General features: G+C 32.4%; 1 protein-coding gene across 1 annotated transcript; it reads left to right on the top strand.

Annotated features, from left to right (window-relative positions):
• Positions 1–1,004: 1,004 nt before the first annotated feature.
• Positions 1,005–7,353, top strand: LOC141602592 (putative flavin-containing monooxygenase 1). Its single transcript, XM_074422795.1, has 5 exons — positions 1,005–1,575; positions 5,279–5,516; positions 5,598–5,773; positions 5,856–6,226; positions 6,732–7,353. The coding sequence occupies exons 1-5, from the start codon at positions 1,138–1,140 to the stop codon at positions 7,075–7,077; spliced, it is 1,569 nt and encodes a 522-aa protein (XP_074278896.1). The 5' UTR covers positions 1,005–1,137; the 3' UTR covers positions 7,078–7,353.
• Positions 7,354–27,385: the final 20,032 nt, after the last annotated feature.

Below are 27,385 nucleotides of genomic sequence, written 5' to 3'. Positions count from 1 at the left end.
TCTGTCAAACTATAATCTTTAGTCTCCTGTGAGTCTTCTGTGGAAATTTCAGGTCATAGTTATATCACTTGTTCAATCAAAATCACAAAACAATTCACTTGAGTTAATCTGTCAGAATATTCATCTGTCAGGCTACTTTGTTGAATTTATTAAAAATACTTAGATTGCTTCTAAAATCCTGAAACTTGGCTCAGATTACGTTCGCATATTAAAGAATTTTTTCACAAATTTTCATGAATTTAGGAGATCATTTACTATTTTCACCAAATTACTAAAGTTTATTGCATTAACACCTTGTCAGTCAATTATCACTCTAATTTTCTCAAAATAGTGACTATCCTGGGGTTATACACTCCACTATATACTCCCTCCTAGTTGCTATTTTCTTCCCAATTTCCTTTTTCGAATTATTTAGGTTTTTTTTCCATATTTCCTTTTTAGAAGATTTGTGTGATCTAAATTTAATTGCACGTAGGGTAGTGGGTTATGTGTGGTCCAAATTCATTTCCTTATTTCTTGTGCATAAAGGAAATGAGATGAAAATAGCGACTAGGAGAGAATATTAGTTTATAACATGACCTTATTATTGTCTTTGTCAACTTAGTTTCTTAGTTGATCTATTAAATCATCTCTTTATATACCATTCCAATTACTGGATAACCTACTCAATTACTTATTAGTTCACCGAATTATCCATTAACTCACCAAATATTATACGAATATAACTACAAATTCGTGAAATCTCCATTATGATTTCATGCTCCATAACGGAGGTTTTTAACAGTAGTTTGTGCTTATTAAAAGTGATATGTGATACCTCTCATAGAGGATGGTGATACAACATTAATGATTCAGAATAAAGGTTGAAGTATAGACGTTGTTTGATAGCGATAAATTTAACAAAGAGTTAAAGGAGGTCATGCGGAGAATAAATACAAAGTTTAGGAGTACCATGTAAAATATATTAAAAAAAAAAAAAAGAGGGGTACATCGAAAATCGAAAAACTCAGAGATATAACGTAGAATGGAGTTATAGAGAAAGAAAACACTATATAAAGGGATAGTTTAGCATGGAGTTTGTGCACCAAAGAGTATTTCCATATTTCCATAATTGTAAAATAGAGAAGTAAAGCAAAAATGGAAAGGAGAATAGGGATAGTAGGGGCAGGGATAAGTGGACTGTTAGCATGCAAATATGCAATTGCTAAGGGATACCATCCCATTGTTATAGAGTCACGTAACACCATTGGTGGTGTTTGGACTCAAACCGTCGAAACCACTAAACTTCAAACTCCGAAACCATTTTACCAATTCTCAGATTTCCCTTGGCCTAATGAAGTCGAAACGTTTTTCCCTGATCAAACTCAAATGCTTGATTACCTTAATTCTTATGTTAAGCATTTTGATTTGATTAAACATATTAGGTTTAATACCAAGGTGGTTAGTATTAGTTACGACGGTCCGTCTGAAGAGGAAATCAAGTCTTGGGCTCTTTGGGGTGGTAATGGTGAACCCTTTGGGAATAAGGGTACATGGAGTATCACCATGGAAGATCTTGTTACCCGTTCTATTGAGGTACGAGTATGTCTCTTTTACACGTGTTTTATTTGATGTATACTCCTTACCTCTTCTATCAGTAAATTAAATAATTATGACCAACAAAATATTTTTTTATTTTATCCGATAACTTAGTTGGGATCGTCTTAGCAATGCATGTAAGATCCAACGGGTGACAAATCTCTCAATCACAAGTTAAAGAATTTCGGGTGAATGGTAATTGTGGTTCAAATTGAGAACATAGGTTGATGATAGTCCAATCTTCTTCATACACCAATATACTCTGCCCGGTTATTTGTTTGTCTTTGAATTTGGCACAATGCATTGGAAGATAAAACCAAAATATGACAAGAGTCTCCCATATTGTCGGAGAAGGAGAGAATGTACCCTTTATCACCAACGGACTACTCCTTCTATTGTCAATTGGTTTTAGGATGAAACTTCTCTTTTATATTATTTTTTACATAAATAGAACATTCTACTTATCTAAACAAACTAATTACAAACTTTTGCAAAACCTACTTATTGAAATTCTAGTTAAACTTGTTAATAAAATCTGTTATTTACAGAGTATAATTTAGTTGATCAATTTATTTCTGCTAATAATAATAATTTCCTATTATCCAAGATGGGTATGAAAGGCAAAGACGTAGACTAGAGCCTAAAATGATGATTTTTTTTTTTTTTTTTTTTTGACAATCCCTAAAATGATGATTGATACAGCAAACGTGGGTCAATTACATATATTCACCAATCTATATGCGTACATGGTACCGGTAAAAGAACACAAATTTTCATTATAGACGGAGATATTCGTCTATAATTCTATACGGGTTAAATGTTCACCCACTTTAAACATAAGACAAGCAACAAGTTGTATGGTGGGATCCAAAAATATCACTTTAAGTATATTTAATCCATCTTTCACTTTAGACGTATATATCCGTTTATAGTGAGACAAATTGATAAAAGAAAACAAAGCGTCTTGCTTGAATATCCGTCACAAGATGAAGACCTCTCACAATAAAGCAAGTGGGTTCGCAAGTGGGAGGGAAAATGGAGCACCCATGCATATTGTCACTTGCATCTTGTGAGAAGGCACTATCCGTCTTCAGCTTGTAACGGATAATTCCCGTCTTCAATGAGATTTTGTGAAAAGAAAAAGGTAATGGTTAGGCGGTGGGGCTCCTCTTCAAAGAAAAAAGATTCAAATAATTAATGTTGGGCGTAAAAGGCTGACATACGCAACGCAAGGAGCCAAGTTTGTCTGTTTATTTTTTTCAAAATAATACGGAGTACTCATTACAAGACGATCACAACTCTTCTAGGATACACGCCGAGATAATACCCGCCCAATGCGTCTTGCTTGTGACGGAAACTATCCGTTATAAGCTGAAGACGAATAGTGATCCTCTCACAATAAAGCAAGTTGGAGAGCAAGTAGGGTAGAAATGGAGCATCCCATGAATAGTGCCACTTGCATATTGTGAGAGGGGCAATATCCGTCTTCAGCTTGTGACGGATAATGTCCGTCTTCAATGAGAATTTGTGACCCGCAATGAGCCGGTATTTTTTCTGTCAATTCCTTAAGACAAATGTGAAAAGTATTCATTTTAAATTTAAAATGGATTGAATACCAATCCACTTAAACATTTAGGACAAATCATTTGTTTTTTTCATATGCATTATACTTTTATTTTATTTATATTATTCGATTTGTTTAAATAATTAAGTTTAAGACGAATACTCTTAGAAATTGTGCTTAACACTCTCTTTTAAAGAGGAGATCCTTTTATTGGCGATATTTACATTGAGAAAGTATCCTCTTTGGCTCTTTGTAATGAACTGTTACAAGATCACAAATCGTTGAAGATCCTTTTAGCCTTTTAGGTATCACAACTTATGAACTGTTAAGATATAACTAACTTATTTCAGTATTTGTAATTTTTTTTACCGAGTACGCAAAAGTTGAGCTTTAGATGATTTATCATGATCGATAATCTCCTACTTCTTCTCAAAAAGCATATATTAAGAGAATAAAACTTCTTAAAAAAATTTCCCTCCAAAAAGGAATTTGATTAAATAAGGAAACAATACATTATTTTTTTAAAATTATTATCTTTTAATTAAGATTTAAACTTTTAATCATTATAATATTTTTGAACTAAATTATAATCATTTAACTAAAATAAAATAAAATTGGTATAAATCTAAGAATTCTAATATGAAAACCCCATAACTGATATTATAAGTTTCACATAAAAAAACTTAACACGTACTTAATTCATATAAAAAAATTATGAACTGAAATTATTAATTTTATGACAAAAAAAATTATTATAATTATTTAAGAAAATTTATAAATTGAAATCATTAGTTTTATGGTAAAAATATTCATTAAAATACACATTCATGACGTTATTCCATTTTTTTTTGATAAGTTTTCCATTTAAATTTTTTATTCTCATATTAGTATGAAAAATTAATAATTTGTCAATTTAAAATTTAAAATTTATAAATAATACACTACAAAATAAAAGATTTATAAATACCGGTACCGCGCATGGCGCATGCATGCGCGGGATCCATATTAGTTTTAATTTTTTTTTTTTTTTTGATCAATCGAAGCGCGCACTTAGTCGCATTACAATAGAGGGGAGGGGGAATTCGAACCTGGAATCTATTGTCCACAATACCTCCGTTTTAACTACTAGACTAAAACATCTTTGGTATATTAGTTTTAATTAAGAACTATGATTCATTGACTAAATGACTATCTAGCTTAGCTATACCTTATTTTGATTTTATTGCCATTAATGGAGCTGCAAAAATGGACGTTTTATATTTTTATAGAAGTCGATATTGTCATGATGGGCCGTCGTTGGCCGGATATCCTTAAATGAGATAAGATAAGATGAGGTTGGGCTAAAAAATGCAAAGAGAGTTCTGAAACGTAATCTTGCTCCCTCCGTCTTAATTAAGCTTGCAAGCCTGACCCGAACTCGAGTAAATCTGATAAATGTTGCAAACCGAAATCGACTCAATTCAAGGACCCGATGGCTTGTACCCAACATGATCAATAATGGCATGTAACCCGACACGATTCGATGATCAATGAATAGAACCCGAACCCGACCCAATAATGACCCGGCAAATATTAAGCTTAATATTGATAAAGTGATTTAGTGTTTAATTTGATACGTTTGACTTAATAAAAAAGTAATTAAATCAAATAATTATTAAAAACTAAACTTATATTAATCAAAAAATTGAAGTAGTACTATAAAATAAATTGATTCGATAATGACCCAACCTAGACATGACCTGACCCGATAACGAGCTAAGCTGAACCAGAGTCGACCCGTAAGAGTAGGCTGACCCGACCTGACTGGCCCGATTGCCACCTCTAGTCCAAATTATTATTTTGAACGATTAGGCTGTGGAAGTACATAAGATGATCAAATATTTGAGACTACAACGAAACATGAATATATGAAACTCCTTTTACATGTTACCAAGTGGTCGACATGGAGAACACCCTCTAATAGGTAACATATTACCAGTTGATCCGATTTGCAAAATGTGATAATAAGATTAGTAAGTTGCGATGCCAACTAATGAAATAAATTCATCAATATGATCAACATATTCTATGAATATATGAAATTGTTGCAAAAACGAAATCTGTAATTCCATGTTAATGTTATGTGAAAATAAACAGGTGACACAAGTGGATTTTGTGGTATTATGTCTTGGAAAATTCAGTGACGTACCAAACATTCCCGAGTTTCCGAATGGTAAAGGTCCAGAGGCATTTCAAGGGAAGGTCATGCATTCAATGGAGTACGCAAACATGGACAATCAAAGTGCTAAGGATTTGATCAAAGGGAAGAAAGTTACTGTTGTTGGCTTTCAGAAATCTGCCCTTGACATTGCTATGGAATGCTCTACTGCTAATGGTAAGCTCTACATACGGGTCTCTTTTGTTCGAAAATAAAGCCAACAATCTGACTCTAATTTGTCAAATATGTGCAATGCAGGGGTAGAGAATCCATGTACAGTAATTTGCAGGACACCACATTGGAATCTGCCTGATTATTTCCCTTGGGGATTTCCGCTTGCAAGTTTGTACTTGAATCGCTTTGCTGAGCTCTTACTTCATAAGCCCGGTCAAGGCCCTTTGCTTGATGCCGTTGCCTCTTTGCTTTCTCCTGTGGTACTGTTCCAATGCCCTTTCTTTTAATGGTTCTCATGTCTTGAATCGTCATACTAATCATTTGCTTCTGTCCATCAAACAGAGATGGGCAATTAGCAAATTTGTCGAGAGTGACATCAAGAAGAAACATCGACTGGAAAAATTTGGGATGGTACCGGACCACAGTTTCTTACAAGAACTGAATACATGTTTGATTTCTAGCATTCCTGAAAGATTTTACGACAATGCTGATAAAGGAAGCCTTATTTTCAAGAGATCTCCGACATTTCATTTCTGCAAAGACGGCGTTCAATTAGACGACAGTGTTAAAGACAAAGAACATGTTGTGAAGAGTGACTTGGTTATCCTCGCTACTGGATTTAAAGGAGATCAGAAACTTAAAGATGTTTTTGCTTCACCATTGTTTCAGGATGCTATGATGGGATCCCCTAAGAAGATTGTCCCTCTCTACAGGTTTGTTATCGCTTTTCCCTTTGTCCTTTTGGGTCGGTTTTTTTAAGCTACAAATAGGGTTAGAGACTTGGGATTATATATGGCAAACAGTTTACTACGACTCAAGTAACTTCGGATATGTTTAAATGAGTATGATCAGGGCGACTCAGTTCATTTGTTAGTATGATCCAATTTTCATGGCATTAATTGGCAAGTGAGTCAAAATAGACATGTCAAAAACTAAATAGATATACAAAGATGAAACTAAAAACATATAATTGTACTGTGGAGTAAACAGACCCGCCTAATCCATTTGTCATGTCTAGATTAATGTATGTTATTAATGGACGTGTATATTATCACGTGGATTCCACATAGCAGATTAGTTCGAAACTACAAAAACCAAGGCTAAAATAACCATTTAACAAACCAACAATTAGGTAAATCGTTCAAAAGTAGATTTATGTGACCGTCTTATTTTGTAATCTGTGGTGGGTAAAAATGCATTATGATGCATAAATTTCAGGCAATGCATAAATCCAAGGATTCCACAACTAGCAGCAATAGGATATTCAGAAAGTGTGACAAACTTGTACACATTTGAGATGAGATGCCGTTGGTTAATGGAATTACTTGATGGTAAATTCAAATTACCAAGCATTCAATTGATGGAAAAAGACATTTCAAAATGGGATAAGTTTATGAAGAGGTATGGTGGCCAATACTATAGAAAATCATGCATGGCTGGGGTCCACATTTGGTATAATGATCAACTTTGCAAAGACATGGGCTTGAATCCTAAGAGAAAGAAGGGTCTTTGGGCTGAGCTTTTTGAGCCTTATGGCCCAATGGACTATGCTCTTACTCATTGAGAAAAAATGCCATATGTTCAGGATTCAATTTCTATACTCTTTGTTTCCTTTTTTTTTTTTTTTTTTTTTGCATAATCAAATTTTGATATAAAAAATGTCCTGAGAGAAGGTATACATAAGTTAATTTGTTTGAGTGATGTGTGGGTGAGCTTTTTTTTTTTTTTTTTTACATTTTACTCGAGTGTGGATATTGTATTGGTGTTTGAACAACTTGTATGAGTGTGAATTATGAGCTATGTATGAATTTCGTGAATGAAAGTTGCAGAGTATTTTATTTGTTCTCGTTTATTCACTTTTTTAAGAAAATTTAAGAGATATTTAATATAAAACACCAAATGATTGAAACAATGAAAACTTTTTTAACGGTTTAGGAAATATAACGTCAAATCTCCATTACACATAAGTTCTATTTTCTCTAACCTAATAAAATCAAAAAGCATTACAAGACAAGTTACTTCCTCCTTTTTTTTATATACTTGGTAGACATGTATCGTTTCATTGTGATATAGTAATACTATTATATGTGTGTGTTTTTTTTAAAATGAGCCGCACAAACAATATAATATAAGTGGAAGGAGAATTCGAGTCATTTTACTATGCTAAGCTATGTAGGAGTAATAAATAAGATTACTTAAAATCAACTCAAATATGTAAAAAATACTAAAACTTTGTTATAACATAAATGAGAAACAATTCATCACCCGGCCACATACACTACAACATTCTTGCTTTTTGTCTTACCTTTTTGTGATACAACTCAAAGGCAAAACAAATTAATTAAAACCTAAACAAGCTTCTAGTGTATTAACACTCTTACAGATAAAATCTATGGAACCAAAGTTGGCTGGTGTGAGTGGTAAGGGTTTTCATTTCTTAAACAAGTGGTTAGAGGTTCGATTCCTGGCTCTTGTGAATGAAAAAGCCAAACTTGGGACTTGGGAAGGGTCAACCCATTAAATTGCTTTCAGTACCTCGAAGGAGATTACCCTAACTATCGGTTGTTGATACTCCTGATCAACACCTAAAAACAAATAAAATTTATGGAACATGACCAACTAGATGAAAAGCAACCCGAAACTACTGTCAATTGAGTTTTCTGCTTTAAAAACATCCAAGACAAAACATTAGTTAGCATTTTCTACCATATTGCAAAATTATTTCAAAATAAAACTACATCAAAGTCATGACTTTGAAATCAAATGCATTGTTTACCCAATTACGGAGTACTACATCTAAAAATCTACTACATCTAAATTCGCATATCTACCTGATGTGAATATGCAACGCATTTACGCTAATTTAAATATACTCAAAATAACCCAAAAGCAAACACAAACAAGAAATGTTAACTCTATATAATTAAATGAGGAATAAAATAGGGCATACACTAAGCTTGTCTTAAGATCTAGTTAATCTATATCATTAAATGTTAAATCAAATGCAGTTTTGTGTTAAATCTTAACTCTATATAATTAGATGGGAAACAGAGAGAAAGTCTGAGTTCGTCATTGAATCTTATACCAGCTTGTCTTAAGATTTGGTTTTGGTGGAGGTTCTCTATTGCTAGATATGGAACACGTAAAGGAAGTAAACATGAGATCTTAATGTACCTTACAATTTAAAGCGGGAAATACTCTTATCCAATGGATGTCTTTGAGTGTGTTGTGCTTTTGATTTGAGGATTAAATGTGAAAACACAAAATGAAGTTCGACGTGACTCAAAAGGGAATGTGATTTCTAGGACATGGCCTAGATTATCTCACCATAATGGAAAGAGGACTTCGACATGACCTTGCTTTTGTAAGGTCTATACGTACTGCTCTCAAGGGCGAACCCAATTGATAGCATAGGGTAGTCGTTTCTACCTTAAAGAAAAAAAATTCAGTTATGACGATAATGTTTTGCTACTCCAAATCTGAGTAGTTGTAAAGAAATAAATAAAAAAAGCGCATTACATGGACATTAAAATCAGGGTGTTTCAGTGGTAAGTGAGGGGGTATATCAACTAGTAGATCATGGTTTGAACCCCACCATATTTATATGCGAGTTAATTTTTTTTGTTTCCTTGTTTCTCGCAACTTTTAATAACAATTCAACTATTAGCTTTTAGTTTGTTACTTCGTATTAATAAAAAAAAATTCAAATTGTCGATGTTCACTATATTTGTACGTGATGGATTTTGTTTTCTATTTTACCTAATAATAATTGTGTTTGCCTATAATTATTAAATTGTTTTATAACATAAAGTGTCAAAATTGTATCAAAAATTAAATGATGATAATTGATCGAATTATAGTGTGAAAATTTTAAGTCATTAAGTAGCAATACTTAAGCGTTTTTTGTATCACAAAGCTATATAACCAAATTTATTGTCGAAAAATAAAATAAAGATAAGTTGTTAAATTATAAAATTGTTATAAAATGTAGAGAATGAGAGTGTGACATGGTAGAGAGTTGTATCCTTCTTATTAGCATAAAGTAGTACATATATACATGATTACAATGGTGAGTTATGCGAAAGGAACTTGAAGGGATAAGTCTAGAATCATCCTACATTTATGGATATCCATATTACATGCATTTCATAACACTCCCCTTTGGATGTCCATTATCGTAAATACACTGGTGAAGTTGCCTCATTAAAAACCTTACTAGAAAAATCCCATGGGAAAACACTAGAAAGGAAAAGAGTACAATATCTACCAAACACGCATACCAATATGCCTCGTTAAAACCTTTCCATTATGAAAAACTCAGTGGGACAAAACCATGGATAAGGAAAAAGAGTACACCGCGTGTCTACTCCTCCTGATATATCTTGAAAATCATAACTTCTCGATCATTTGACGTAATTTAATATATATCTTGAAATTCATCATTTGACGTAACTTCTCGACTATTGAAAAGAATCTACCGTTGTTGATGATAAACTTGATATCTTCAATCAATATAAATCCTTGGTAATTTTATTATAATATTTTTTTCGGAATTCGCAGTCTGGATATCGTCATTCATGATGACTTTGAGTCTTCATCTCAAATATTATAGTCACATTTGTAATAAAAATTATTGTCAATGAATGACATAATATTATATGTCTATAATTATTGTCATTTCAATGACCATGATGATCATGACTATAGTGTATTAACGCACCAACAATGCTACCTCGTTAAAAACCTTGCTAGGAAAACTCATTGGAAAAAAACCTAGTCGAAAGAAAAAAGAGTGTAGCTATCATTCCTGAATTCATTCTTTACAAGAGAATCAATTCGATTATTAACAGTTCATTTGAAAAATAATTGATTTTCTTGCCAAATCATCTTATTGTATGGATTGACATCATCATTATAGACTTTCATTATATTTTTCAACTATTATGGTACTTCCGGACCATAAAGTATTTTCACATATTCGGTAACGAATTCATTCATTTATGAATCTCATATGTTAAAACTTCAGGTTGAGACAATAATAATTCAAGCAAACTCTTTAGGAGTTTGAATATTCCATTTTGGATAATCACAATATCTTTCAATCGTATCGTAGAGGTTTATAAATTTCATCGTGAGTTTTCCAAAAACGCAAATTGATCAACTATATCAATTGATGATCATTCATAAGAGGCTCATTCGGAGAGTTTATCCTCATAGGCGTAAAATATATTTCTTCTTTTAATATATAATTTATCAATTTAAAATAAAATCATTAAACATTTGCATGCATATGAAATGAAACAAATTTCTAAATAACATATTCTAAAACAATGCAATAATAATAATATAAATATTAAAACTAAGACGCGATGATGAATTTACTATCTATATGCACATAATTTGGATTGACTTCATGCCAATGGATGGACTTCCGGTCCACGAGCTCATTTATAATAATGAATTATATGTCGATAATTAAAATGGACTCAAATATAAGATCCCCATTAAAAGTCCATAAAATATCGCACGCAAATATATATAGGTTCCATAAATATATCGATATAATTTCTTATATTTGATAATCTATCAGTATTGTTCAATGATATCTGAATCTATATATACATGTGGTACCATTATTTTCATCTAGGCCATCTATTATTATTCAGATATCTGTGTCACTTCAGGAACACTCCAAATATAGTAATCTATTTCACACCAACTGCTTCATCTTGCTATTTATCATCATTTCATAGTGGAACCGTCAATTCATCTTGACATTTATTGAATTATACTTCACGTGTACATGTATCAATCTGGTAAAAATATTTTTGTTATATAAAATTCAAAACCTCTACTCAATGAATTTAATTTATAACATTATCTGAACTTCTGGTTCAGTAACGGATCATTCCATATTTTTTTTACCAGCTTTTAACTCACTTTTCTCCCCCTAAGGTGGTAAAAACTATAACCAATATATAGTCCAAAATTTATTATAACCACCTTAGACATCAATGTCTCATATCATCAATGAGATTTTACATGGGCATTTTTGTATAATAATAATAATGTATTCCGGGGAGTAACATATAATGCAGTTGGTTTTATATGTGTTGAATCACAATAATGCCAAGTTAAGAGATCAACGATTGCATATAATAATTAAAATGTAATTTTTAATCACGGGAACTACTCAGAAAATTCAATATGTAGCTATAAACCACTTCAATATAGCGTTAATCCATACATGAACATTTAAGTTCTTGATTAAACTCCAAGTAGTATTTAGATCTCCAACATCATATATACTCAATCTCAGTGTAGTACCTTGCCTTTAATAAAACTTCTACACGAAAGAATTTCAGCACTTATCTTTTCTTTATGATAAACTTCAGGTTTATGAAAACGGGTATAATATGAACCCGGGTGGCCTTAATTTTCACATCTAACCATTTCATGTCGACTCTTTTTTTTTTTATATTTTTGTTTAGTTTGCCCAGAATCTGTGGCAATCTTTCATAAGCATTGGTCGTGTTTCGAAAACTTCACTTATCACACGCCACATTTTAAGTTGCTATAATTTCTCATGTAATCATCTAGTTAGCAATATTCGTATTATATAAACTCAAATCAAAATTTGTCTATCCGGTTAGATAAATGATGTGACATAGGACACAACATGTGTCTCATATATATGTAGGCAAGACTTATCAATATTCCAATATAAAACATGACTATATTACCCTTTGAGTATTTCATATATAGTTATATGATAAGATCAATATTTATAATTGTCAATATATATAATTAAAATAACCAAGTGCTGTGTGTACAGTGGAGCGCGGGTCACCCTCAAAGCATGCAATTGCATGCGAGGTCCCGGGATCGACTCCCTGCGTAAGCAGTATGTGGTTATTGCACGGGGACCTTTGGGGTCTGTTAAAAGAGAGTGACGTCTTACCGTGTTGTCGCATATCTCTCGGGGTTTGGTCTCTCAAAGGTGTATCGCCCTAGGCTGTTAATGAGAGATGTTCCTCGTTACCAAAAAAAAAAATATATATATATATATATATATATATATATATATATATATATATATATATATATATATAATGAAAATTAATAATTCCCTTCAGGGGTTATAATAAATTAACAACTTTCAAATTAGTTGTATCATTCGACTATTTGATTCACAATATACCATATGTTGGTCACATTATCACTTTGATCTAAAAAAAATGAAGTAAATGTTCACTACCGGTGGAGATATCACTTTTTAAAAATAAAAAAATAAAAAATAAACACATCATTCATGAAAACTAGTTTTAGACCCGTGCAAAAAATGCACGGGTCGTAATAACATGCGCTATCATTAGATACATGAACATATAATTGAGCGTGATTAAGTGTTCAATACCGTGACAATATAAATGGTCCATATTTGAGATTCGAATATTTGATAAATATTAGATTTAAATATTAGATAATATACAACCGTATTTTATTAGAATTATATTAAAGGTATTTGACATGTTAGACTCGTTGAATGTATGTAAATTGTAACATTTTATGTAAATTGTAACATTTTAACTTATAAACTTATGTTTTAACATAAGTAATTAAAATATGAATAGAAGATATGAATAAGAATTAGGTTAAGGAGAGGGACTAATTAAATAGAATATGAAATATGGGGGGACCCACATATAAATTCAGTAGCCAATCAAATGACAAGAAAAAACTTGGCTTTTATACTATGTAGATATCCATGTTCTTGAACTTAACCAGTGCCGGTGGTATAAATTTCACACTTTGTATTAGATCAGTAAAGCGATGCCATATTCGCTTCAGGGAATAATAGTCTTTAAATCAAATTTATTATGTAATGTGTCTATAAGACTACATAATTTGTATGAAAAATAAAATAATTTCATACTTAAATTGCGATATCGCATTCGCTACAGGGAATGTTTTTTTTTCGATTTGATATGATTCTCAATTTTTAAGAATATCTCATATTTTGCAAATATCAATGTATAATCTCGAGTTCATTTTTAATATTGATACTGAAAATAATATTCAGTATACGAAAAGTGAAAATATATACTCTGTAAACTACAGGCCACAATTTCATTGTCATAATTTTTTTTTATTTTTTTTATTTTTTGATACTCATATTATGGACTTCAGGTCTCAGTTTTAATATCTGTAAACATTATGAACTTCAGGTCAATAATTTAGTATATGTAAACAGTATGAACTTCTGGTCACAATTTTAGTATTTTTTAGATGGTATGAACTTCGGGTCATAGTTTCAGTATCCGTAGATACTATGAACTTCAGACCATAGTATAAATGTTAATCAACTCGTCTATTATTCTTTTTCTTATTCATATCGAACTTTTAGCATATATGAGTCTCACATGTCTTTTCATGAGATATTTACTTTTATGAGATATTTTCTTTCAAAACATATTTGGCTCAAGTAAGGCCACATTATACATTGGGCTCTATTAAGATCTCTTTGCTTGGCTCACCAAATACCGCATTATTAGGCTTAACATTTGGCCATGTTCTCGATCTCTGCTTTCTGTAGAGTGCTTATTAGATGTTACATTCACCCTAAGAAAATGATCAAATTTCAGATTTCATTATATTGTTCAACTTCAGGTGAACAAAAATAAATTACAAATAAATTTGCCTAGATAAAGACCTCTTTATCCATTTGAAACTCAAATGCGGTTCATAAAATCGCAGCTTTGAACTTTTGACCACTAGCATTTACATGTGGACTTTGGCCACTTACACTTAAACAATATGATTATATTGTATTCATAAGTCGGTGTTAAATTATTGTACACCGCCAAAGTCATAATGTGGATATATCTATTTATCTTTATAAAATTTGGAATTTCAGGCCCAAAATTTTATGATATGTCATTTTCAAAACTTGTTGACCACATATATGGTACTGAGATCCAATAACATACAAAACTGATAAATTTCACAATATAGCCATAATAAATATCATTATATTCAAGAAAATATGTTAAATAGACATTAAGTCATTCAAGTGGTAACAATTAATAAGCTATTAAATTACCCACTGACACCATAAGTTTATGTATCCACTCATATTGAAAAATAAAACGGGAATATCAACCAATTTGGCATAATCACAAATCATAGTAATGTTCAAATGAATAATGCCTTTAATGACTAGGAGATTTCATATTTGACAAGAATATCAATAAAACAATTTACTTATTTTCATAGAAAAGTGAAATTCAGAGCATAATAGTGATATAACATACGAACAAATAAATCATAGCTTTTATGATTATAATATTAGCCGTTAATAAGACATACTCCATAATAATTGAAAACAACAAACTTCATAGATTTTGGATTGATGAATCATGGTTCATTATATAGAGTGATAAAAATTTGACTACACTAATAATTTTATCCAAACGAAATCAAAAAATAATGTATAAGATTTAATACATAATGGACAGTGCAAAAAATTGTTAAACAAAGTCTAGAAATATAAGTTCCTGCTATAAGTATCCGATGAAATCATTCATAAAAGAAAAAATAAACCAGAGATCATATGTTCTTAAGGAGTGCCGCGTAAATTCTTAAACAATTGTTTTCGTTTTGAGTATTGGAAAAAAAAACGGCAGAAGCAAAGTGAAAGGAATTGTTTAGAAATAACCTAGCGTTGATACCATATTATAAATCGTATTTGTAAGAATTGTATAAACGATGTTATTCAATTGTATTTCCGTGTCTATTACATCTACAAGCTATGCTATTTATAATCTAAGGATAACATATTTACGGAAAGAATCAATTAGGAGGCTCCTCATAATATTTACAACGGCTACAAAAATCGCTAATATAGGCAAGGAGGACGGGGTTGCCTTATGTGTGGAAAAGAGCCGTTGGCTCTCGTTTTAGAAGCATTTTGGAATGGAGTTAGATACCAAATGGATTCTAACTCCATTCCAACCCCTTGGAATCTTATACCTACCTCTTTCCCATGGATTTAAATTCCATACCTTTATGTTTATTTTTCCAATGAACCAAACAAGTTTTGAAAGGTGTGGAGTTGGAACCCCATACTTCTATGGTTTCTCATTCCAATCTATTCCATTCATAAGCAGCGAACCAAACGACCCCTTAATTGATTGATGTACATCTCAACTTTGAAAAGCTTTTAAGAGGTGGTTTAATTTTAAGGTTCTCCAAAATCCTAATATGTGTATAGCGAATTTAATCGGTAGCTACCATTAATGCAACTACTTCCTTTAATCAACAAAGACGGTGTTAGTGGTGAAGGGAGCAGTAAGGATCTTCTGTCCTATTTGGTGTCTCATTCTGTGTCCCACTCTATACATATTCTGACACATTAACTAATCAATATATATATATATATATATATATATATATATATATATATATATATATATATAGAGAGAGAGAGAGAGAGAGAGAGAGAGAGAGAGAGAGAGAGAGAGAGAGAGAGAGAGAGAGAGAGAGAGAGGGGGAGAGAGAGAGAGAGAGAGAGAGAGAGAGAGAGAGAGAGAGAGAAGAGATCAACTAAGGTCCACATTTATATTGAGTCCATAAGTTCTATTATGAGCCATTGGATGGAGGGAAATGGAGGGATGAGATCAACCCCAAAAAGTGTGTTTATAAAGCTAATCTCACCATCTCTCTCCTCCTTCACTAATCCACTCTAATTAATCACTAATTTACTATATATTTGTTTTCCACTCATCAATTTCTCTTTCATCTTACACATTTCATTTCTCTCTTCTCTCAAACTCTAAAAAAAAAACCCAAATAAATAAAAAAAACCCAAAAATCCAAATAAATAAAAAACCCAAAAAATCCAAATAAATCAAAAAACTCAAATAAATCATTCATTCCTCTCTTCCTCATTCACCACCACCCACCACCACCCCACCCGACACCAAATAACCACCCACCACCCCCCGCCGCCACCCCCCACCGCCGCCGCCCCACCGCCGCCGACTTTTTTTTTTTTTTTTTTTTTTTTTTTTTTTTCAACTCGTTTTTTTTTTTTTTTTTTTTTTTTCGTTTTGTATGAATTTGTATGTTTTTAGTTGTTTTTTCCATTTATTATTTTTTTTGTCTTTTATTTTATTTTAGTTGTCTTTTATTTTGTTAGTTATCATTTTTTATTCATTTTCTTAAATCTCTTCTTGTTATACGTTTTTTTTTAAGATTTCGTGTTTTAAATCTCGTTTTTTTTTTTGTGAGATACTTTTTTTTCATCTAAGACAAAAATGGAGTAAAGTTATACAAAAATGAACCAAAGTTATACAAAAATAGACCAAAGTTATACAAAAAAAAGACTAAAGTTATACAAAAATTGGACTAAAGTTATACAAAAAATTGGACTAAAGTTATAAAAAAATGAACCAAAGTTATACAAAAATGAACCAAAGTTATACAAAAATGAACCAAAGTTATACAAAAATGGACTAAAGTTATACAAATATGGATTAAAGTTATACAAATATGGGCTAAAGTTATACAAATAAGGACTAAAGTTATACAAAAATGGACCAAAGTTATACAAAAATGAACCAGAGTTATACAAAAATGAACCAAAGTTATACAAAAATGCACCAGAGTTATACAAAAATGCACCAAAGTTATACAAAAAATGGACTAAAGTTATACAAAAATGAACCAAAGTTATACAAAAATGCACCAGAGTTATACAAAAATGCACCAGAGTTATACAAAAATGCACCAAAGTTATACAAAAAATGGACTAAAGTTATACAAAAATGAACCAAAGTTATACAAAAATGAACCAAAGTTATACAAAAATGGACCAAAGTTATACAAAAATGAACCAGAGTTATACAAAAATGGACCAGAGTTATACAAAAATGGACCAAAGTTATACAAAAATGAACCAGAGTTATACAAAAATGGACCAGAGTTATACAAATATGGACTAAACCTTAGTCCATATTTGCATAACTTTGGTCCATTTTTGTATAACTCTGGTTCATTTTTGTATAACTTTGGTCCATTTTTGTATAACTTTAGTCCTTATTTGTATAACTTTAGCCCATATTTGTATAACTTTAGTCCATATTTGTATAACTTTGGTGCATTTTTGTATAACTCTGGTGCATTTTTGTATAACTCTGGTGCACTTTTGTCCTTATTTGTATAACTTCAATCATTTTTTGTATATAATTGTAGTCCAAATTTGTATAACTTTAGTCCAAAATTGTATAACTTTAGTCCTTATTTGTATAACTTTAGTCCTTATTTGTATAACTTCAGTCCAAATTTGTGTAATTTTAGTCCAAAATTGTATAACTTTATTCAATAAGAGTACAACTTCAGTCCAAAATTGTATAACTTTAATGCACGCAGTGTATAACTTTAATAGACAAGATGTATAACTTTAATGCACCCAGTGTATAACTTTAATGTTTTAAGTGTATAACTTTAGTCGTAAATAGTATAACTTTTATAAAAACCAAATAAATATGAAAAATCGTAATTAATCAACAAATATTAAATCTGAAAAAAAATTAAATAATAACAAAAACCAAAAAAACTCATAATAACAAAAACAAAAAACCAAATAACAATAATAAAACCAAAAAACCAACAACCCAACCCAACCCGAAATCTGAAATAAACCAAATAACATTAAAAAAAAAACCAAATTTAAATATCGTGTGTATAACTCTAATGCACGCAGTGTATAACTTTAATAGACAAGATGTATAACTTTAGTCCAAAAAATCAAATAACAATAACAACCAAATAAAAAATAAAAACAAAGAACAAAAACAAAACAAAAAACAAAGAACAACACCAAAAACCACAAATCTGAAATTTAAACAATAAAAACCAAAAATAACAATAATAACAATAACAAAATAATAAAAACCCGCCGATCCCAAAACCCAAATCCCGTAAAACAAGAAAGAAAAGAAAAAAAAAAAAAAAAAAAAACAAAGAACCGCTTCGAGAATAACAACAACGACCACCGCCAAAAAATAAAAAAAGCCATGCACCAACTACATCCCCACAAACGTAGAACTGAAAAAAAAAAAAGCACCACCACGATATCACGACAACCACCATCCCTACAAATGGAACGACATCACCAACACTAACCCGACACTCAAACCACCAACAACCACTATTTATTTTCAGATCTGAAAAAAAAAATAGAAAGGAGAAGGGAGAGGCGGCAGAGAAGTGGCGGCGTTGGATTGGCCGAGGGAGCCAGAAACGGAGAGAAGATGGATGGTGCAGGACGGAGGATGAAGGATGGTTCGTGGCTGGTGTGGTCGGGTGTGGTGGTGGTAAGGGAGGGTGTGGTCGGGTGCGGTGCTGGTGCAGGCGGAATGGTGCAGGACGGAGGATGGAGGATGGTTGTGCAGGACGGTGTGGTTTTGTTGTCGGGTTTAGTGATCCGGACTGGTGGTTGGTTGGCCGGTGGGGAGGATGAGGGAGATTTGGATATTTTTTTTGGTTTGTCAGGTATTATGAGAGGAAAGGATGAGGGAGGTTTGGTTTTTTTTTTGGTTTGTCAGGGAAATGTGAGGGAAATGAGATATAGAGAGAGGGAGGGGATTATGATTATGGGAGGAGGATGAGTGGATTAGTGAGAACTTTAATTGCAATGAGGAGCAAATTAGGGTAGATTGGTTAGTGGCCATTCATTTAGATGTAATCTCACCCCTCCATCCCTTCCATCCAAGGGTTCTTATAAGGACTTAGGGCCTTATATGGTATCAAGACCTTATAAGAACCCCTCTCTCTCTCTCTCTCTCTCTATATATATATATATATATATATATATATATATATATATATATATATATATAGTGATAAGATCATTTGAGTCCATGTCTTACACTTGAGTCCATAAGTCCTCCTTATAGCCATTGGATGAGGAAGATGGAGGGTTGAGATTGGAAGCAAAAAAAGGATGGTTAATGTCTAATTAAACACTTCCCCTCTCTACTTTACTAATCCATACTAATTAAATTTTAATCCACTATATAAGATTTATTTTTCCACCAACTTCTCTCTCATTCACACAATTCACTTCTCTACTCCCTCTCTAAAACCCAAATTAATTCAAAACCCAAATAATTCTCTCATCCAAAAAAACCCAAATAATTCAAAATCTAAAAAATAAAAAAAATTCCCTCAATTTTACCACCACCGTGACCTCACCACCCCACTACCGCCTCCTTCCACCTCGCACCTCGCACCACAAACACCACCCACAACCGACACCACCTCACCCATCGCCACCACCAATCACCTCCTCGGCTCCTCCGCCTCCCTCCTCCTACTGTCGCCCACAACACCACCACCACCTCACCCATCGCCACCACCAATCACCTCCTCGGCTCCTCCGCCTCCCTCCTCCTACTGTCGCCCACAACACCACCTCACCCATCGCCACCACCTATAACAAACAACACCACTCACGACAACCACACCCCTCACGACCACCAGACACTCACGGCCTCCGTCCTCCGTCTTTCAATTCCAGATCTCTTTTTTTTTTTTTTTTTTTTCTTCAGTTTTGTTCGTTTGTGTGTGTGTTTTGGTTTGTGTGTGTTTTGGTTTGTCTGTCGTTTTTTTTTGCTTTTTCTGATTTTTTTTTTCTTTTGTTTTTAGGTTTGTCAGTCGTTTTTTTTTTTTTTTTTTTTTTTTTTTTTTTTTTTCTGATTTTTTTTTCTTTTGTTTTTACATGTTTTGTTTTTTTTCATTATGAACTAGATATTTAAAATTTTTAGATCTCACATAATATCTAGTTTTAAAAATTTCAGATCTTAAAGTTTTGTTGTTGTTGTGAATTGTTATTATAAATTATATTATATTTTGATTTTAATATTAAATCTACTAAATATGAAATATTTTCTTTATATTTTTTTTCTTAGTTCTTATTTTTATTTTGTGAGATATTTTTATTTTAGTTTTAGATGTACAAAATAGATCTAAGATTATTTGTTGATTTTAATCTTAGATATATTTAAAATATAGTCTTATTTTTAAGGTATTACACTTTTTCCATTAAAATTACACTTTTTTTTATTAAAATAACACTTTTTTCGGCTAGAATAACACTTTTTTCGGCTAGAATAACACTTTTTTCGGCTAGAATAACACTTTTTTCTGCTAGAATAACACTTTTTTCGACTAAAATTACACTTTTTCTGCTAAAATTACACTTTTTGTTGTTGTTAGAATTACACCTTTTTCTGTTAAAATCACACTTCCCTCCATTAAAATTACACTTTTTTCTGTTAAAATTATACTTTGTTTTGCTAGAATAACACTTTTTTCGGCTAAAATTACACTTTTAGTTGTTAGAATTACACTTTTTCTGTTAAAATTACACTTTTTTTTGCTAGAATAACATTGTTTTCGGCTAAAATTACACTTTTTGTTGTTAGAATAACACTTTTTTCTGTTAAAATTGTACTTTTTTTTTGCTAGAATAACACTTTTTTCGGCTAAAATTACACTTTTTGTTGTTAGAATTACACTTTTTGTTGTTAGAATTACACTTTTTTCTGTTAAAATTGTACTTTTTTTTTTGCTAGAATAACACTTTTTTCGGCTAAAATTACACTTTTTGTTGTTAGAATTACACTATTTTCTGTTAGAATTACACTTAACTCTATTGGACTAATGTTACACTCTCATTGGACTTGGTCATATTCTCATATTCTCATTGGACTAATGTTACATTCTCAATGGACTAAAATTACATTCTCAGTGGACTAAAATTACATTCTCAATGGACTAAAATTACACTTTTCTGGACTAAATTTACATTCTCCTTGACAAAAAATAACAATCTTATTGGACTAAAATTACACTTACCTGGACTAAAATAACACTTTTTGTCATTAGAATAACACTCGTAAAATGCTAAATTACAATAACTTGTGATAAAATGACAAAAATTCAAAATATTATTCGTTAAAATCACTCGAAAAAAATTGAAGTTAAACTTGTAAAACGCTAAATTCTCGAAAATATTTCTTAAAATTACACTTTTTGCTGTTAGAATTACACTCGTAAAATCCTAAAATGTCGAAAACTTATCTCGAAAAAAAAAAAAAAAAAAAACGAAACAAAAAAAACTTGTCTCGAAAAAAAAAAAAAAAAAAAAAATACCGAAACAGAAAAATGTTAACAAAATTTTCATAAACTTTGAAGTATAAGACAAAATATGGTGTTAATTGTGTATGATAATGAATTAGTTAATGTATTATTAAAACTAGAGAGAGAAGTGAATTAATTAGTGTTAAGTGTGTTTTTTGCTTTCAATCTCAACCTTCCACCATGCATGATCCAAGGGTTGTGGGAGGGACTTATGGACTCAAAAAAAAGGGACTTAGAAGAACTTTGCTATATATATATATATATATATATATATATATATATATATATATATATATATATATATATATATATATATATATATATATATATATATATATATATAGGGTCGAGATCCGGTGAGAACCACCCATATAATGAGAACCATGAGAACCACTAATAATACTACAATCCAATAATACACACGCTGTGTATTATCTCAAACAAACCCCAAATTTTTTCACGCGTCCCTCCCAAACCCACCTAATCTCAGTCATTTTTAAATTTTGCTTTCTCTCTCATCATTCTTTCTCTCTCTCTCTCTTCAACTCATCTGTCGACTACTAAAACCTTCCGCCATCGCCTCTTCGATAATCAAACCTTAACTTTCTCTACAATCGAACGATAAATTCTTCGACAATCAACCTTTCGACGCTGCTTCAATCAATGACGCCTTTAAATTCGAGGTAAAATTTCGATCTTTATGATTATTTGTTGTGAAATTAGTTGATTTAGTCGATTAAATTAGATTGTTTGTGAAATTAGGGATTGATTAACCGATTAGAATTCTGAATTGAACAATTATGCTTCTGAATTTAGGATTTCGTCAATTAAATTGGGGAAACTGAGAAATTAGGGTTAGGGGATTTGAGAAATTTGTTGAAACCATGAAATTAGGGTTTGATTCGTCTATTAAGTTTCTGGATTGATAAATCATGCTTCTGAATTTAGGGTTTCATGAATTAAATTGGGGAAACTGGGAAATTAGGGTTGAAGACCGTTTATGTGCATCAAAATCTTGTTTATGTGCATCCAAATTCCTGTTTATATGCATCAAATTCCTGTTTAGGTGCATCAAAATGTGATTTTGTGAATCAAATTGGCCTAATTGAGAAATTAGGGTTTCATGAATTAAATTGGGGAAACTGAGAAATTAGGGTTTGAGACCGTTTATGTGCGTCAAAATCTTGTTTATGTGCATCCAAATTCCTGTTTATATGCATCAAATTGGCTTAATTGAGAAATTAGAGTTGGAGAAATTGTGAAATTGCCTACATTTGTTAAAATCAGGGACTCAATTTCATGAATTATACTGTTCTATTGTTGCTTATTTAATTTTTGACATTTCTTGTTGCAGCAATAATGACAAAGACAACTCCTCAATACTATCACAAACTTCTTCAAATGTCATTACAAACGAAGGAGTGAATGTTGAAGCTAATGCATGTCAGCCTATATTAGAAATATCTGCAATAGCAGTTAAACATGATGTTCCTGAAGTTGTGACTTTCGAATTTGTTGAAGGTACAATTCTATTCATCCTGGTAGTTGCTTGATGTTTTCAGCTTTTTAAAGGTACATTTCATATGCTTTTGTATCCCTCACCTTTCTTACTTTAATTGCACCACATATGCAGATATCATAGTAGAGGAGGCAGAGGACGAGGAGGCAACAGAAGGTTCTTCAAGCAACACGAATCGGGTTTTTGAGTGTCTCAACCATCTTAAGCCTGTTATTGGTATGCTATTCGATAAGCTTGAACTAGGTGTTGAGTTTTATGAAGCATATGCAAAAGAATGTGGGTTTGTGACTAGATTAAGCTCACAAAAGTCTAAAAATGGTGTCGTTATGCATAAAAAAGTTGTGTGTAATAAGGCTGGAGTATGTGAAGCGAAAGAGAAAAATCACAGGAGGCAAAGGACTAGGATAGAATGTCCTTCTTGTATTAAATTTAAGCGAATTTTGGAGGAAGGTCCTGATATGGGTAAATACCAAATATATGATTTTCATGAAGGTCATAATCATATGCCACAAACACCATCAACAATGGTACATTTGACACAAACGAGAGAGTTGAATGTAGTTCACAAAAAAATGATAATTGACAATTCCAAAAATAACATAGGTCCAGTTAAGTCGTATAGGTTGTTCAAGGAGTATGTCAGAGGTTATAGGAATGTGGGTGCGTCATTGGAATACTTTAAGAACTTTTCTAGAGATATCAAAAATTATTTATCAGAAGGGGATGCTCAAATGCTTATTGAGCATTTTATGAAGATAAAACACATGTGTCCATCTTCTTATTTTGATTTTGAGGTAGACGAGATAGGTCGATTGTCACATGTGTTTTGGGCTGACCTTATTAGTATTAAAAACTATTTGTTATTCGGAGACATGACCTCTTTTGATACGACCTTTAGAAAAAACAAGTATAGGATGATATTTGGTCCTTTTATAGGGGTGGATAATCATAAGAGATGCGTGACCTTTGGGGCTGGACTTATTATAAATGAGAGTAAGGAGTCCTTTGCTTGGCTATTTACGAAATTCGTAGAGGCTATGAGGGGTCGTCATCCAGTTTGTATGATAACTGATGAAGATGCGGGGATAGAAGAAGGAGTGAAATTAGCCTAGAAAGACAAGGTGCAACACAGATATTGCATGTGGCACATACTAAAAAAGTTTCCTGAGAAAGTAGGGCCTGTAATATGTAAAGATACTGAGTTCCTGAAGAAGATAAGCCGATGTGTTTGGAGCGAAGATGTGGAGCCGCCTGAATTTGAGGAAAGGTGGACAACAGTAGTTGAATCTCATGGGTTGTCGGATAACGAGTGGTTTAAGGAGAAGTACAACATTAGAAATATGTGGGTTCCAGCTTACTTTCGTGATCTGTTTTTAGGAGGCTTGATGAGAACGACCTCCAGTCGAGTCGAAAAACCACTTTTTCAAAGAACTTCACTAATCCTAATTTAACCCTAGTTGAGTTTTGGATGAAATTTGAGAGTGCAATGGATGCTCAAAGATGGACTCATTCGAAACTTGTTGCGCAATAAAAAAACTCCTTCCCCCAGTTGTCGACTCCATTAGCCCTAGAAAAGCATGCATCAGAAATCTACACTCCAACAATTTTCGGCGAGTTTCAAAAGGAAGTCGAAGCAGCTTGCTATTCATGTGGTGTTGGGGATAAAGAAAAAGATAAAACCTATCCAATTCTATACACAGATATCATAGATCAAGTTCGAAATAAAACGTATAAGGTTGGTTTTAAGAAGGATGATGTTTCAGTGGTATGCACTTGCAAGAAGTTTGAAAGACATGGAATACTCGTCGACATGCTCGTGTGTCTTTAAAGATCGGGAATTCAGAAAGTTCCAAGTGACTACCGCTTAGTCGGTGGAGAAAACTAGCAACCTGCCACCAATCGTCGGCCCTAATGGCCGGTTGTTAACTGATTGTACATCAATGGATGTACAGAAAAACAAAGTTGGCGAGTTATGGTCAGAGTTGTTTACTTGTGTGGCACTTGTTGAACAGAGTCCTGGGCATTGTGATGAGTTGCTTAGGATTTTGCATGAGTTCAAGGAAAGGGTACAAATTACCCATGATGAAAGTGGAAATACTGGTATTGCAAAGGTAAAGGACAAGAATGCTGAAATTGGGATGCTTTTAAGAACAAACATTCCTAGTGAGATTAAGGTTTTGCCTCCAAGGCAGTGCAAAAACAAAGGGTCGAGAAAAAGGCTCTCACAAAGAGAACGAGCTGGGGAAGTGAACAAGAAAGCGCTAAGAAAATGCATGGCCTGTGGGGAGATGGCGAACCACGACAGTAGGAATTGTGACCGAAGGACAACCGACAATGAGTAGAGTAATTTTTTATTTTACCTTATTGAAAAATTCGGGAATTTTATTTTATTTGATAGATATTGGACATTTGCCTTATTGAATAATTCGGGACTTTTTATTTTATTTGATAGATGTTGGACTTTTTTTCTTAAAACGAATGAATGTAACACTTATAGAATGTAAAGCCTGAGTGTTCCTGTCACCATTATTTCGTGCACATACAACGGTATTTCATGCACATACACATGTATTTTATGATCAAAGAACGTTATTTCATGCACACATTATGCGAGTATCAAGAAACCTTACGGCGATTAATTTGATCTACCGCTACATCCTTCTTTGCTACCACATCCCCAATCGTCAAAGTTAATAATAAAATTCCAAAATCTAAATTAAAATGCAACATTTTAAAAGTTCACTTGAGATTACTTTAAGATTTGACCTTGGACACATGAGTTATATATTTCATGCATGTACACTGTTATTTCATGCATGTGGAACAGTTTTTAATGCATTTACGATGTTTTCAGATTTCATTACAGCCTTTTCGTTGTCCAATTTTGAAAATTGTCTCTCGTTTTCGTTGCCTCGTGACATGTTTGTTATCCAATTTTGAAAATTGTCTCTCGTTTTCGTTGCCTCGTGACATGTTTGTTATCCAATTTAGAAAATTGTCTCTCATTTTCGTTGCCTCGTGACATGTTCGTTATCCAATTTTGAAAATTGTTTCTCGTTTTCGTTGCCCCGTGACATGTTTTTAGAATTAGTCCAGAAACATGACTTCATGTCTTACACGCCTTACATATTCCAAAATCTAATATGTACTCTCAAGACTTAGTGTACTACATATTCTAGAATAAACTCCACAAGAATCTAATATTCTAGGGTCTACTCCCTTTGTACATCCCTCGACTCAAGGAATCAGATCAAAAAATGGCAATGTTTCGAATTTTGGATTAGGTCATCTGTCACTCCCTTTGCACATCCCTCGACTCAAGTGTTTAGAAAATATCACCTAGTGATAATCCTACAAAAAAACGGGGGGAGAGAGGGGGGGAATATCACATACGTAAAAGTCACTCCGAGACAAAATCTAATGAAAAGAAGATTAAAATTAGGCAAAATTTAAATTAGGCATTCAAGGTTCTTTATATTTACCTTTCTCTTGTTTCGCTTCCATTTGATTAGACGTGCAATCATACTCGTACCATATTCATCCAAATCCTACGTAAAAATTTTATTTGACAACAAATATTGAAATGCTTGAAATAAAATATACTGAATAATGTTTACAAAAGTTTGTTGAAAAATTTATACCTCGTAAGAACGCTTATCACTCCATGATGCTTGATCACACAAATTTTCTAGACACTTTAACAAATAAACTCCACAAGAATACTCATTCTTTTGTTGAGGCACTTGCACAACCTCCCACTGAAAAGTCTTGATCTCCAACAACCTTGTGTATCTTGGAGAGTCTCTTGCGATGATCTCCAAAGCGGCGGAGCTATACAAAAACAAGAAAGTGAGTGATTGTGATTGTGGTATAAGGCTATTTAATGCACATGCAAGGGTATGTCATGCACATAGAAGAGTATTTCATGCACATAAAGATCACCAACAATATTTTCATTCGACAATGCATTTTGGGCGATCAAAAATCTGTGAGCGACCTTCCGGATATAATAAGTGAGGGGTAACATGTTTTTGTGCAAAAACTAATAAATCATACCTGTTCAACTAAAAATTTTTGCCTGACTTCACGGCGCCTGGGCAGGTTGGAGTCGAGTATGAAGTTCATCATTTCCCCAAAGTCAACA

This window comes from Silene latifolia, chromosome 9, assembly GCF_048544455.1.
Source record: "Silene latifolia isolate original U9 population chromosome 9, ASM4854445v1, whole genome shotgun sequence".
Taxonomy (NCBI): Eukaryota; Viridiplantae; Streptophyta; class Magnoliopsida; order Caryophyllales; family Caryophyllaceae; genus Silene; species Silene latifolia.
The sequence above is the reverse complement of the archived record's forward strand: the minus strand, read 5'-3'. Positions and strand labels throughout refer to the sequence as shown.